The following is a 16,099-nucleotide window of genomic DNA, read 5'->3' on the forward strand; positions in this document are numbered from 1 at the left end:
CTGATCTGTGCTTTTATCTGAAATAAAATCTTAGAAAAATCTGAGAAAAGTACAGAAATAAGAAATGAAGCGTAGAGCAGTAAGCAAAAATGTCAGAACTGTAGCGAAGCCGGAAGCAATACCAACAATTTAGAGACTGTTGTGCTTTGAGTGTGTTCTGTCTTTGTTTTAGGAGGTATGCCAGTGAGCGAACTGCATTTGAGTGTGCAAATATACCATTCCAGTCAAATGTTTTGGAGACACTTAACTGAACACTTGGTCATAATGAAAAATAAAAATAAATAAATAATAATAATAATAAAAAAAAACTTTGGTCTGAAGGTATGGAGACGAACATAAATTGTGCCTACATAAGAATTTATTTTAAAACTAAAACTTCAATTTAAGGAAAATTATTTTTGTTAAAATTATTATTATATATTTTTTCATTAATATAATTTTTTTAAATGTGGAAAAAAAGTCTAATGAAAAATTCTAGTTGATTTCAAGTCTGTGTGTCTAAATGTTTTACTGGTACTGTGTTAGTCAGGATGAGATAAAAATGACAATCCATGTCCATGCCTTAATTTATTTTGCACATATATTGTTTCTATGGTATTACTGGTCTCTGGATTGAGTGAAAGAAAAATAATGATGGTAGGAAAAAAACTAAACCCCACCCTCAAGCGCCGCATCCAATTTTCCCCATACATTTTGCAATTGCTGTGGCATTCCTAGACATTACTCACATACAAGATCTGCCCCTCTCTCACTCCCTCTTTTTCTTCTTCTCAGATCTGCCCCTCTCTCACTTTCTCTTTTTCTTCTTCTCAAATCTATCCCTCTCTCACTCCCTCTTTTTCTTCTTCTCAAATCTATCCCTCTCTCACTCTCTTTTTCTTCTTCTCAGATCTATCCCTCTCTCACTCCCTCTTTTTCTTCTCAAATCTATCCCTCTCTCACTCCCTCTTTTTCTTCTTCTCAAATCTATCCCTCTCTCACTCCCTCTTTTTCTTCTACTCAGATCTGTTTTCGCCCTTTCACAAGTAAAACCTAATCTTTGTCATTAAAAGCAGAAAGCACACCCTGGATAAAGAGATGAAGTGGGAAATATGTTGGAGTCAGAAGGGTTAGAGAAAAGTCATTATCTGGCATCTGTTAATGCCATCATTGTTTCATTATTCTCGTTGGCAAAGAAAACTAAGCAAAGGATGGAGCACAACTGAGATTTCGAAATTTTACTGAATTTTATTAGCAAAATCAATTATTAATCACTCATGTACAATGTATTAACATATTAATGTAAAGACCTAGATTCATATTGATTTTAGACCAGGAAATGAAGCATGCAAGGCCGAATTTACCTTATAGGCAGTTTGTTTCCATGAAGTGCAGCAGAATATGTTTCTCTGGAACTTATATAATAGAATAATGGAATGTATGTCCGTCTGCACCCTTATAGAATTTACTGCAGACTAATTAAATTATAATGGAATGTATAGGATATCACCTCACGTGTAGGGAATAGTTGGTTTCTGAAAAAAAGGCCTAGAGCAGCTTTATTTTGAAATGATACAATGAATTTGTAAACTTTGGTGTGAGCAGTGTGTGTTCTGTTCATTGTTATTGTCCAGCTGGGGTTTGCTGAGGGTTTAAGTGAGTCTCTACGTCTGGTCAGCCCTGCTGATGGACCAAGTAGGACAGATCATGGATCATCAGGACTTTATTGGTTGTTCAAGATCTGCCGAGGTCGACCGTAACCAGTCATGCCTGCCTGCGATGCCCCTTTGTTAGTGCCCATCTGTAGGCCGATTACACTCTGACCTTCTTTCAGCTGCTCGTCAGAGAACTCCCTCTTGTTCTCCTGCGATTTCCTGATGTCGAGATGAGAATAAATCACTCAGTTAAAATATTCTACTGATTAAATGTGTGGGGATAGTAATTAAGAAATTGTAACATTTAGTGAACAAAATGCATGCAGTTGTTCAAAAGTGCAGACATTAAAAATTTTACTAAAGATTTCCATTTAAAAAAATTGCTGTTTTGTACTTTTTATTCATCAAAGAGTCATGAATTTTTTTTTTACTGTTTCCAACAATAATGATAGTAAGAAATGTTTTTTGAGCAGCAAATCAGCATTTTAGAATGATTTCTGAAGAATCATGTAGTAATGCGAGTAATGATTCAGCTTTATCATTACAAGAATAAATTTCAGTTTATAATAAATGTTTTTTTTTTAATATATATTTCAAAATATTACTGTTTTTACTGTATATATGATCAAATGAACACAGCCTTGGTGAGAAGAAACTTCTTTAAAAATCTTACAGACCACAAACTTTTGAACAGCATTGTACAAGCAGCTTTCATTTGCCACCAAATGATATATATATATATATATGTGTGTGTGTGTGTGTGTGTGTGTGTATATATATATATATATATATATATATATATATATATATATATATATATATATATATGTATGTGTGTGTGTGTGTGTTTATAACAGTCTCTCTCTTATTTTGTAATTATAATAACATTTCTGAGACTCACACTTATCTGCGTTTGCTGGTTCCATGCTGGACACATTTAAAATGTCTGACCAAAGAGTGTTTGTAATCAAGTTGCCATGACAATAAGCCACAACTGCAAATCGCCATTACAGTAGTTTGTTTATGTTTTTTGGTCGCTATGGCAGCCTGGTTCATTTTGCAAACAGGAAGAGGGAACTACAAGACTCACTTGTGGAACCAACTGGGGTCTCCGCGGTAACAGCCATCATCCTTAGTAACAGCAAGACTCCCTAAAGCCAGCAGTGTCATTTGCACAGCGGCAAGGTCCTTACCTACACACACACACACACACACACACACACAAACAAACATATAAAAAAATAAAAACTGATTCAAAATAATATTAAATTCTGTAATAGTATATAAAACTGCTAAAATAACTGTTATATGCCAGTTCTGTTTTCAATGTCATAAGATCAAATCAAGGCAAGAGAGTTAATAATTTTCCATGAACCATGTAAATACGCAGGAGATCACATGAGGTGGAAACAGGTGCTCACCCTCCCACAGGTCAACTGTTTGAAACATGTCAGACTTGGTGACTCCGTAGCGTTCGGCAGCACCAAGAAACTGAGAGATCTGCTCCATCTGTTTAAAAGCCATTGGAGAACTTTGGATCTTTTTCACAGGCTTTGAATCCTTAGCGAGACTGTTAATCAGCTCACATAAAACCTATAAAGAAAGAACAGAAAAAGAGATGAATAAAAAGGTGAAAGGGTTTGGATAATTTTACAAAGATATAAGTGGAGACTTACACATCCATCCTTAAGCCACTGCTGGAAGCCTTGTTTTCCAGGTTGAGGTTTTCCTACAGAATCCCCACACTGAGCGACGATCCACTGCACCAGCCGATCCTCCAGCTCTGGATCATACTTCTTGTCAATCTTACTCTGCACCTCACGACTCAGACCGTAGGCTGGACCTTTATTTGCCATTTTGCCTGAGAAAACATACACAATTAAAATTATTTTAAAGGGCACCTATTATGCAAAATTGACTTTTACAAGTTGTTTAAACATGAATGTGTATTGTGTACACAACCACCCTATAATAATACTATTCCACCCACTTGGGCCGCTCCTTTTTTAATCCAGTTGTAATTTTTCAGGTCATATGATGTGATTTCAAGTTTTCCTTTCTCTTTGGAGTGTTACAAGCTCTTCGTGAATAGATAAGTTCCCTAAAGTTGCAAAGATTAAAGTCTCAAACCCAAAGAGATATTCTTAATAAAAGCCCTCCTAAAATGCCTTGTTTAATCATCCCCCCACATGTCTACATCATGATGTGGGAAGATTTGCATAACGATGCCCAGATGTTCACGCAAAAAAAGGTGTAACTTTGATTCTATCTGTTCCCGCCGGCACCATGTTGTGCAGACACGGTTTCACTGTGAAAGTGAAAATACTTTGTTTGGCCTTTCAAAAGAGGACATGGCTAGAAATCAGTGGTTAAGTTGTATTTACAACTCTTTTCCAGAACAGTTCAACCCAAATATTCAGATGTGTTGACTGGAGCACATTTCATGAAGGACTGTCTCCTGATCCCGGGAGAGAAGACTACAATGCAGGCTGTTCAACCTCACAGTCTTTAAGTACGTTTACATATTTAAAGAATTTGCAACCGATGATACAAACCCGAGTTTTGAGCAGTGTAGATTAGCACTTGTTGTTTGTCATTTCTCAGAACACAAATGCAGACATGGTTTTATATTTACATGGCGCATTGCAACACAACGTGTAAAAAGACAGTTATTATAAGTTATTATAATCCATAATTATGTCCCCACTGGATGCAACAAATACCTCGTTTGTAATGATTTTTATTGTCTTTGTCTTGTCACGCCAGTGTTCTGACCGGGACATGCATCACAGTATATTAAGGAGTGTAACATTTCCATCACACACGCTTGAGGTATTCGGCCAATCACAAAGCACTGGATAGCTGGCCAATCAGAGCACACCTCGCTTTTCAGAATGATGAACTTTGTAAAAAATAACGTGTTTCAGAAAGGCTGGGCATAGAGGAGAAACAATAATGTTCAGTATGTGGAAAATTATGTTGTTGTTTTTTTACTTAAACTGCAAAAACACATAATAACACAAATAATGTTCTTTTTAGCAACATCATATGACCCCTTTAACAGTATAGACAGCAGTATGTACAGTATATTACGCTGCTGTCACTTAATACACAGATCTAATATAAACGTGATCTTTCCAGCTGTTTACCTTCACAGATATAACCAACTGTTTTTTGTAACTTATCCTTGTTTTTAATATAAACTTTTGACCGTTTAAGTGCAATAAGGCATGAAAGACAACTTAATTTACTACTCACACGGTGAATGACAGCTGCTCTATTAACTGATATGGCTTTAAAACGCATGATTTCAGTGCAACATACATGATAATCAACAGATATTTTTTAGCAGTTTATCTGAGGTTTGAGTTGTAAAGACACCATCCTATTCTGGAAAAGGGGGTGGGAGCAGCAGCTCATTTGCATTTAAAGATACATGCAGGAAAGCAGCATGTTTCTGCTTCCACTCAAAATAGGTATTTTCAAAATGATATAATAAATGATCTGTGGGATAATTTGAGCTGAAACTTCACAGGCATATTTGTTTTTAATTAGTTTCCCCATTTAGGTAGTTTTTGTTCAGTTTTATAGTGCTTTTTTAATGTTTTATAGTTAATTTTAATAAGATTTTAGTTTTAGAATTGTTGTGCTGCCAAAGTTATTATGTTCACTGATATCATTTAAATATTGGCAAGAACATAATATATATATATATATATATATATATATATATATATATATATATATATATATATATATATATATATATATATATATATATATATTTATGTATTAGGATTTGAATTTAATTTCAGTTTTTCCAGTTCTGTTATGCATCACTGGACCAATGTGCCAGATGTGCTTTTTGTGTATTTAGGCTGGCATGCTATTTTACATGATCTGTTCAGGCAGGTTTTGTTTTACTGTTAAAAAGCCTGAATCTGTGTAGTCATAGGATTTGGCTAAGTAAGGAGTATCTGACTGTGATGACTGCCATGCAAATCCCTTTCTCGACAGTAATGCAAAGTTTCAATGCAAATAATGGATGCATTCTGGTAATAAACTGCATTTACTGTAGTGTGGTCTTTAACTGAGCAGCCTCATTCTCTGACAACACAACACAACCTTGGAACCGGCAAAGACACAGACATCTCAGATCATCATAATCAGAAACTGATTACCACTGAGTGCCAGAAATGCTGAACCTGCTTTTGTGTCAACATGTTCTTATCACCTTTCAAACTGCTGTTAGACCATAATGGATTTATCAGGCCTTCATTTGAATTAATTGCGGTTTCAGCCACCACATTGAGAACTAAAATGCAAACACAAACAGTATAGGCAAACTGATAGAGATAGAATCTGAGAGAAAAGGTAAAACAGAAAAATATGTCAAAGTCCAACCCCAAAGTCATCTAAAGAAAACTGTGGCCTGTTTGTGACTCCAAACACTTAAAACATGCACACTTTCTTTCCATTTTCTTGTGGTTTCCTCTTGTGTCCAGTTTAGTGCATTCAGCTTCCACAGCTATGAAACCTTTCATACACATGTACATGTACACATCCATGTCCATCTAAATCACTAAATTCTCACACCATCACTATAGCTGATATAAAAGACAAGTGACATCCTGCCCTGCCCATGTTTGTAGAAGAGGTAAGGTGTGTGTCTATTTGTCCTGATGTTCATAACTCCCAGTAAATCTCCACCTTTGGGTCCATATATAAATTCGCACACAAACATATGAGCATACGTGGAGTCTCTGATGCAATCGTACTGAGTTACAAAACTATCTAAAAAATGTCCTCATATCTCAAATTACATAACAATGTTCATTTTATCTGCTATTTGGCTTCAGGTTCAATATCATGCTACACTAAGACTCTCTCCTCAGCTCTTTGTAATATCTTATAAGACTGAGATGTGGTATGTAAGCAAACACTTCAGATATGTCAAATGGAGAGACAAATATTTAAGAATGACTTTGTGATATTCACATTTTTTACGGTTTGTCCAACCCCAAAATTATATTGTCAACTGAGCTTTAAACACTAACACTCAGTCCTCAAACAGGAAACCAGGAGCTTTCAGAGGAGCTGGTTTCAGTTAAGAACCAAAAGCATTTTTACAGAGATCTGATACTCTCACTTTAATCTCATGAGAGAGAGAGAGAGAGAGAGAGAGAGTAAAAAAGAACAACCCTCATTTGAAGGGGAAAAATATGTGCGTCATTCAGCTAGATTATTATTAGTTTCTGGAGTATGCCATTTTAGAATGGAGAAGAATGAACTTGCCACATCATTAGCTATTTCCAATAAAAATACTTTATAGACAGGACACATAAAAACAGGCAGAGGCATTCAACGGTGTTCTGAAGAATGAACTACAATTATAAGATTTCTTCTTTGTTCAGATCAGATGTTATTCGCTGCTGTAGTCTGATTGTACAACTAAATCACTTCTCTAAATGCTTTTTCTAAATCTGTAATACTTTCTCACTGTCCTCTTTTGGTCTTGGTGCACATTACATATTTATTTACAAAATAATTGGAACTTGGCAATACATAATTGTATTTTTACAGTACTTACCAGTTTATGTGTAGAAACCCTGCTCAGAAGCCTTGATATGAAAATGCGTATTCTGTGATGCACACAACTCTTGTGTGTCTATGTTAAAGAGAGTCTCTTCCTCTTTGTGACAGAGTTCAGTGTCCAAGCTCAGGGAGTGCCACCCTCATGGAAATGACTTCACCAAGAGTGAGCCCAAGCATGAGAAAGAGGGAGTGAAGGACAGGCAAAAGAGGAGGTAACCACATCCATAAAAGGTCATGACTTTTTTTTTCAGAATCTCTTTTTCTCCATCGTTTTCTGCCCCTCCCTTCCTCTCTCAATTTTCTGTATTGCAATGTGCGTCCTTATTTGGGAGAGGGAAAAGAAGCGGTCTGGACAGAGTGAGGAATTTGTTCACATGCCTTTTCCTCCTCTCCGCCCAGAAAAGCAGGAAGAGGGCGAGAGGAATGACATGGGCATGAATGAGAGAATATCTTGGCATTTTCTATGGGGCTGCTGATTAGAAGCTCTGGTGAAACATGAAGTCACAGAGAAGACACGACACCCAAATGAAAAATGCCAAGGAATCTGGGACAGTAAATGTGGTAAAAGTCAGAGGAAGAGAGAATATCTGACAGACATGCGTACCATTCCTGAGTCTGACATGCCATGACATCACTGAACAAAGTGAGCTGTACTGATGTCAAGATCTGTCTCATTTCCGAGTCACTTCCGTTTGCTTTTACTGTATGTATAGATAGCCTTGTCCTTTGTACAGTGTTAGTTTACATTAGATTTCTCTGTTTCCTATGCAAAAATATTTTCTCAAGTTTAGTGTAGGCCTACTGTGTTCTGGGTATAATATATCATATGTATTTGAAAGGGCTTTTTACACTTGATGTACGGTAGTTAACGCTCAGCCATTCTAACTTCCACGTAAACAGAATCTTGTGTTTCTTGCTTCTTGTTTCACACCCCTCATAGTTTACCCAGAGTTAATAACAGATTTAGCGATCAGTGTTTTGGACTATAAGCATAAGAATCTTTCCTTCACCCTGAAAGTCTGTAAAACATAAAATGTTGCTACCATTTTTTTTATTATTATTATTATTATTTTTTTTTTTACAATGTGTGATTTAAACTAGTAACCGTGGATCTACTAGTGTAACACTAATCACACCATGGTATTGTGGCAGAAATATTGAATATTAATATGGAATTATATAATATTATAAATGTAAACCGCTACTGTATCAAATGTATTAAAGGAGTAATCCAGTATAATTACAGTAGTTTTTTTATGATTAAGCTATAGCGTGTGTGTGACGATTGGGGCGGGGCCGAGAGACGTGGGAACAGAGCGAGGCCTGTGGAATGATTGGAGTGACACCTGCTCGACCCACGGAGGAGATGGAGGGATATAAAACCGGAGCGACGACAGTGAAGGAGGAGAGAAGTCCAGGCCTGGTTCTCTCTCCTCCTTCACTGTCGTCGCTCCTGTTTTATATCGGCCCTCCACCAGCTGGGTGATCATCCTATTCACGGGGAGGAGGCGGCGGGAACCGGCAGTAAATCAAATCAAGACTTTAATGACATAAATAAAAACAGAACAGCGCATCAGCCCCTCACGGACGACTGACGCGTACAAATAAAAACCACAACTAAAACCCAGGCCTGGTCCTCTCTCCTCCTTCACTGTCATCGCTCCTGTTTTATATCCCTCCATCTCCTCTGTGGGACTAGAGACCGGTGGGTCGAGCAGGTGTCGCTCATCTCCAATCACTCCACCGGGCCTCGCTCTGTTCCCACGTCTCTCGGCCCCGCCCCACTCATCACAGTGTGACTGTATACTAAATGTTTTTAGATTGTTTTTTAATGTTTTTAAATGCATGTGTTTGTCACACTTGAAACTTTACAGTGTGTATGTGGCCTATGATAATATGTTGTCAGATTAATAAAATATAAACATATTAAGTGTCTGATGTTGGAAATGATGTAACACTGACAAGTGAGGTTTGAGCTGAACTTGTTTTGTTGCGCTTGTTGAGATTGTTCAGTGGCCGAGGCCTTACAGGGGTGTGTGTCATTCACTGATCTGATGTGAGACAAGATAACAGTGGCTTTGGGTGGAGTTCCCCACTCTCTCACTTACACATTAACGCACAAATTATGGTTTTACTACACTGTTCAAAAGTTTGTGGTCAATAATATTTTAGCATGGATGCATTGGATTGACAAAAAAAGTGGTTAATGTCTTAACATAAGCCTACAGCTGTGTGAAAAACTAATACAACTGTTACAAGAGGAAGTAGTGGCCTAGTGGTTAGAGAGTTTGACTCCTAACCCTAGGATTGTGGGTTCGAGTCTCAGGCTGGCAAAACCATGACTTAGGTGCCCTTGAGCAAGGCACTGAACCCTCAACTGCTCCCCAGGCGCCGTAGCATAAATGGCTGCCCACTGCTCCATGTGTGTGTGCGTGCGTGCGTGTGTGTGTGCGTGCGTGTGTGCAAATTCTGAGTATGGGTCACCATACTTGGCTGAATGTCACGTCACTAAAACAAGTGTGTGTATGTTTGAAAAAGTATGTCTACGAGTGAAGAGAAGTCTACATGTCTTAAACAGAGGCCGCAGCAATGACTTTGTCTCCACTAATTGTAGTTTATTCTATTGACATCACTGTTTAAGTGTTTGTGTTGTTGTCACTGTCGAAATGTTTGAATGTGTATGCAGCTCCGTTGAGCTGTTTTAGCTCTCAGTAGGATAAAGTAAGTAACCACTAAAGATGTTTCGGCCCCATATGTCCCCACAGATTTCTCTGCCAGACATGAGTTGTGTGTAAACCTGCTCTGCAGCTCTGAGACTGAACAGGACACTCAGTGTGGCGCTGTCTTCTGCGACCTTCCTGTTGTCCTCCCACATAGCGACCTCAGAATAGCCCTGTCTCACTAGTGCCACCCGCTGGTACAAAACGCTGTCCTTTAGATCCCTTGTTTGAGTTCACAGTAAGGCTGAAGGAGAAGATACCTGAATAAGTCACACACAGATTGATTGTGTGCAGTTTTATGCATTCATGTGTATGTGTGAGAGAGAATATACAAATTTGGTGTATGTATCCTATACAAAATAACTACATTTAACATTTGTTCTAAAAAAATTATTAGTAAATTTCTTAATTTATTTACATGTGGTTTTATTAACAAAGTTCGGGAGAAGCACGATCAGATAATCATCCAATTTGGTACAGGTGCATCTCGTTTAGCTAATCATCTTATAGCACGCACGCGTATATATATCCAGTCTTCCTACCTCCTGTCCCACGACAGTTTTTCGGCATAGACCGTCTGTCAGCATTCGGTTCGCTCTGTCAGCATTCGGTTCGCTCTGTCCGTCATCTTATCACAGGCCCAATCTTCCTTCCGACGAAGATATCTATCCGCCGAACACCAACAAGCGTCATCGCGTCAGCTGCTCTTCTCGCCAAGCCACACGTTGTGGCCAAAAGCTCGTGCAAATCCTTGAGCTCGCCTCACTCGGCAACACGATTTTCTCGCCAGGACCGGGCTCTATTATAATGCTGGATCACAGCCGTGCTCCAGTTCTCCCCGCAGTAAACCTCTCTCGCTTTTTCAGCCGTGTCGCAGTTCGATGCTGCCTCCACTAGCGGCGAAGACCGTGCGTTGTTGTAGTGGCATGTCGTTCGTGAAAGAATCGTTTTTTCGAATGAATCTTCTAGGCGAACGAATCGTTCTCGGTTTACACTCATTCATGAAGAATTTTTCAGAGTTGTCATCCACAATGAGCGAGTTTCACATGAGTCTCAGAGAGCTCTCATTCGTGAACGAAAGGACTAAACCGGTATACATGTCGAGTTGATTAAACAGATACATGTCGTTCGTAAACGCAATGAACTCTTATCAATTTTGTTAAGATGAGAGTAAACCGGGTCAGTTAGCCATTTAGCATGTCAATCTTGCAAAATGTAAAGTGCATTTATAGGTACTGTGCACATATGCTTGTTTACATATTTAGCATACAAAAGATAAATTCCACGTTTAATCCCCGATTTATGAACGTGAATATATAGATCAATATATGAACCGTCTGACCAAACAATTAAAATGCTAATCATGCAAGAAAACCTCGTGATTTGCTCATCTGAACAATTTAAATAGACGTTATATATAGAATGCGCTTATGAAGACGCCAAAATTTGTTAAACGGCGTTATGACTTAACTCTGTCCGATGACGATGCCACTTTTTAACCACGAAGCAAAGGCTTTTTGCAGAGTTGTCATCCACACCGAAATGTCTAAAGACATTACATTTGCTTTACTGTGCATGTTTAAACCTCACTGAGATGATACAGACATAAGTTTCCTGCAATTTTTCCGGCAGGATCAATTATTTAGGGACCTATTTCACCATTTACTGGCATGATTATTCAGAATTTTTCACGCTACTGCCTCGTGTTTGGCTGCAGAACAACAAGTGTGAGTAAATTTTCTATCGTCTTTTTAGGACTGTTATATGAAAAGCATGCAAAGTAAATGTCTTTAGAAACGGCTTGAATTTGAATTACTGCAATTAACGTTACTGCTATAGACATGTCTATTGGTACAATGGTTTATAAAACTAAACATGCTACATCGTTTCAAAGCCTCTATTTTCACAGTCCATACTACAACAGGAAAACAGCATCCCAAATTTATCTGCTCCGGAGGCTGTTTAAAAGGGCCCGAAGGCCAAAACAAGAGGAAAAGATGCTTTTCCAACAGGACTGTATTAATTCAGACAAGGTTTGAGCAATTGTCAAATCAGCCAACAACTACAGCAGCCAAAGCAAGCATGAAGCTACTTTTACTTGCAACATGGGCCTGCACATCTCAGTATTTCCATCCTGTTACTTCTGCTAGCAGTGCAGGCTACACAGGTTCTTCAAGACATCACACACCCCAGCCCCTTCCCACGACCCACAGCTACAGCAGCTGAAGCAAACGTGAGGCCGCCTCCATTCGTAAACGCGCCCTCAACTCTTCCGCTCCCTCATGCTACTAACCATTTTTCTGTTCAGTGGCCTCCAGCTCCAAGAGCCTCAAAAAAAAAAAAAAAAAAAAATATATATATATATATATATGTCCATTCTCTTTAATTCAACCTCATCAGGCTCGCTTTTGTCCAACTCCGGAACGCCCAATCTAAATTCACGATGGACCCTCATTTCATCAACGACTCTGGTTTAAAAAAAAAAAACAAACAAAAAAAAAAAAATAATAGAGTAACAAAACGTGTTGTTGCTTAATTATACTGATGTGCGCATGCACAGTAAATCTGATGGGTAGGATAAAATGTCAGGACCCCGGACCTTTATTTAGTCGGGTTGATGTACCTTTTCAGTTCTGTGTATGTGATGTGACGCTAGTTTTACTTAAAGTCAAATGCTCATGAACTGACTGTCAGAGCAGTTCTGGAGATGTTGTTCATGTGTTCAAGTCCTCATTTAGTGAGACAGCAGACGCAGAAATTACCGTGAGAGTAATGCGCGCTTCAGTGTGTGTGTGAAAAAGGAAGTCGCGCTCCTGCTCCATTCATTAACAGAGACACACAGAACATGCAGGATTTACATTTAAACACTGTTCCGTCTTAATATTTAGAGATATTAATTCGTGAATCGGATGTAAGTGCAATTACCTATTTTTAATTCATTCAAAAAAAAAAAAAATTCATTGCGAAAGAACCCGACGTGAGATTTAGAATAAATTAAAAGAGGCTTCGAAGCAGAGGAATTTGCCTACATCATTTTTTGTAATCGCGTTACTCGAGGAATCGTTTCAGCCCTAATCTTAAGCAGCTCAAAAGGGGCCTCTCACATAATCCGATAGATGCCCTCGGTTGTTGTTCATCAGACATTAAAAAAAAAAAATAATAATAATTTTTATATATTCCTCCTTAAATCATGTTGTGTACTTGAATAATAGAAGCCTCTCAGTTATCGTTTCTTCGGCCAAAGTAAGGGCCCTCCAGCCATCGTTACAATCTCCTTGCCTATTTCAGCATCGGACAGGGCTCTCCCTTCCGGTGCAGCTGGGCAGTGGCTCCCTTCGGTCGCAGTGTGAGCCTTTCATCTGTCATTGAGTTGCGCTGCGCGCTCAGCGGCAGATGGGGGTATCCCTCCCGGTGCAGCAGAGCCACAGGCCCCCTTCGGTCGTTGTGACAGCCCTCCATCCGATGCATCAAATTAAGCCGCTTATACAGTCGCAAGGGGGACTCTCCCTTCCGGTGCAGCAGAGCCGCAGCTCCCTTCGGACGCAGCGAGAGTCCCTCCATCAGTCGCGTTTTCTTGCCTACTCCGTATCGGACGGGGCTCCCCTACCGGTGCAGCAGACCCACGGCTCCCTTCGGTCGCAGGGTGAACCCCCCGTCTGAGTTATGTTGCATGCTCAAGGGCGGACCGGGATCTCCCTCCCGGGGGAACACAGCCGCTGGCTCCCTTCGGTCGCAGCAGGAGCCCTCCATCCGATGCATCAAACCGTTCCTCGAATCTTCTTGCCTATTCTGCATCTGATGGGGCTCTCCCTTCCGGTGCAGCAGACCCACGGCTCCCTTCGGTCGCAGGGTGAACCCCCCGTCTGAGTTATGTTGCATGCTCAAGGGCGGATAGGGTTCTCCCTCCCGGGGGAATAGAGCTGCTGGCTCCCTTCGGTCGCAGTGAGAGCCCTCCATCAGACGCATCAAGCCATGCCTCGCATCGCAAGGGGGACTCGCCTTTCCGGTGCAGCAGAGCCGCAGCTCCCTTCGGACGCAGCAAAAGTCCCTCCAACAGTCGTATTCTAGTTAACGTCAATCAGGGCTCTCCCCTCCGGGGCAGCACTCCTGCTGCAGAGTTGCGAACCCCCTACGGAGGCTGGGAGAACCCTCAGAGGCAAAAAACCGTGCCTCCATAAACCCACAATGGGGGACTCCCCCTTCCGGTGCAGCAGAGCCGCAGCTCCCTTCGGATGCAGCGGGAGTCCCTCCAACAGTCGCGTCTCTTTGCCTTCTCAGCATCGGACTAGGGCTCCTCTTCCGGTGCAGCAGACCCACAGCTCCCTTCGGTCGCAGTGTGAACCCCCCATCTGAGTTATGTTGCATGCTCCACGATGGCTAGGGATCTCCCTCCCGATGGGGTACAGCCGCTGGCTCCCTTCGGTTGCATTAGGAGCCCTTCATCCGACGCGCCAAACCGCGGCTCGAATCTCATTGCCTATTTAGCATCTGACGGGGCTCTCCCTTCTGGTGCAGCAGACCCACGGCTCCCTTCGGTCGCAGTGTGAACCCCCCGTCCGAGTTATGTTGCATACTCTATGGCGGCCAGGGATCTCCCTCCCGATGGGATACAGTCGCTGGCTCCCTTCAGTCGCAGTGAGAGCCCTCCATCAGATGCAACAAACCGCGCCTCGTACTCAGCCGCAAGAGGGACTCTCCCTTCCGGTGCAGCAGAGCCGCAGCTCCCTTCGGAGGCAGCAAGAGTCCCTCATTTCTTGATATCTGGCATTGTGCTCCTCCTATAAGCGGCATGGAGGGCTCGCTGGTAAGACGTTGCGAGCCGCAGCTCTCGTCGAACACTGCACGGGCTCTCCAGGTCGCTCTGCATTTTCTTCCCAACACGCATATTTTGGGGGGCAACTAAATTTTATCTCTCTGGCTGCTGTCCTATGGCTTTAAGCTTCTTTTGGGGAGTTATTTGGGTTCGGGCTATGCTCCGGGCCCGGACCCCTCCCCCAGGACAGCACGCCAAAATATGCCTACTATTTGCCTTCAGATTAGATGTAAGGGTGAACTCGTGAAATGTGGTTTTATTAACAAAGTTCGGGAGAAGCACGATCAGATAATCATCCAATTTGGTACAGGTGCATCTCGTTTAGCTAATCATCTTATAGCACGCACGCGTATATATATCCAGTCTTCCTACCTCCTGTCCCACGACAGTTTTTCGGCAACCCTCCTCCACCCCAACTCCTCACTTCTAATCTATTTATCCCAAATTGGGATAGGGGGAGTTATTTGGGTTCGGGCTATGCTCCGGGCCCGGACCCCTCCCCCAGGACAGCACGCCAAAATATGCCTACTATTTGCCTTCAGATTAGATGTAAGGGTGAACTCGTGAATCTAAATATAGCATATTTTCAAAATGTGAATAACATTTTTTAAATAATGTGTTTAGCCCTCTGATGCATGGGGGCAACAACAGATGTGTAACATTATTAATTCCATTATTATTAGATATTGAATTATTTTCGTATTTTTTAACCAAAAAACATTTTTAATTATATATAAAAAACTGAACATTAGATCAGTGTTGCTATTATTGCATTTTGTTATTGCATATTTGTTGCATTTTCCAACATGACAATGCCAGACCACATACTGCATGAATTACAACATCATGGCTGCGTAGAAGAAGGATCCGGGTACTGAAATGGCCAGCCTGCAGTCCAGATCTTTCACCCATAGAAAACATTTGGCGCATCATAAAGAAGAAGATGCGACAAAGAACATTTAAGACAGTTGAGCAACTTGAGCCTGTATTAGACAAGAATGGGAAAATATTCCTATTCCTTAACTTGAGCAACTTGTCTCCTGAGTCCCCAGATGTTTGCAGACTGTTATAAAAAGAAGAGGGGATGCCACACAGTGGTAAACATACCCTTGACCCAACTTTTTTGATATATGCCATGAAATTTAAATTCAACTTCTTTTTCCCTTAAAATTATACATCCTCTCAGTTTAAACATTTGATATTTCATCTATGTTGTATTCTGAATAAAATATTGAAATTTGAAACTTCCACATCATTGCATTCTGTTTTTATTCACAATTTGTTGTGTCCCAACTTTTTTGGAATCGGGTTTGTGTAATAATATAATAGAGAAGAAA

The 16,099-nt window shown here is 40.5% G+C and overlaps 2 protein-coding genes across 2 annotated transcripts in view; one reads left to right on the top strand and one right to left on the bottom strand.

Annotated features, from left to right (window-relative positions):
• Positions 1 to 16,099, top strand: part of LOC127957762 (creatine kinase M-type) — a 175,001-nt gene that overhangs the window by 19,631 nt on the left and 139,271 nt on the right. The gene's annotated exons all lie outside the window — the stretch shown is intronic.
• LOC127957769 (transgelin-3) lies at positions 1,208 to 7,392 on the bottom strand. Its single transcript, XM_052556435.1, has 5 exons — positions 7,225 to 7,392; positions 3,311 to 3,495; positions 3,056 to 3,227; positions 2,725 to 2,827; positions 1,208 to 1,853 (listed from the first exon to the last, which is right to left on the bottom strand). The coding sequence occupies exons 2-5, from the start codon at positions 3,488 to 3,490 to the stop codon at positions 1,703 to 1,705; spliced, it is 606 nt and encodes a 201-aa protein (XP_052412395.1). The 5' UTR covers positions 3,491 to 3,495; positions 7,225 to 7,392; the 3' UTR covers positions 1,208 to 1,702.

The sequence above is a fragment of the Carassius gibelio genome, chromosome B5 (assembly GCF_023724105.1).
Source record: "Carassius gibelio isolate Cgi1373 ecotype wild population from Czech Republic chromosome B5, carGib1.2-hapl.c, whole genome shotgun sequence".
Lineage (NCBI taxonomy): Eukaryota > Metazoa > Chordata > Actinopteri > Cypriniformes > Cyprinidae > Carassius > Carassius gibelio.

Coding starts and splice junctions, on each gene's coding strand:
- LOC127957769 (XM_052556435.1), bottom strand. CDS start 3,490: ATGGCAAATAAAGGTCCAGCCTACGGTCTGAGTCGTGAGGTGCAGAGT. Junction 2,828..3,055: donor AACAGTTGACCTGTGGGAGG/GTGAGCACCTGT, acceptor GTGTGTGTGTAG/GTAAGGACCTTGCCGCTGTG. Junction 1,854..2,724: donor GACCCCAGTTGGTTCCACAA/GTGAGTCTTGTA, acceptor TCTCGACATCAG/GAAATCGCAGGAGAACAAGA.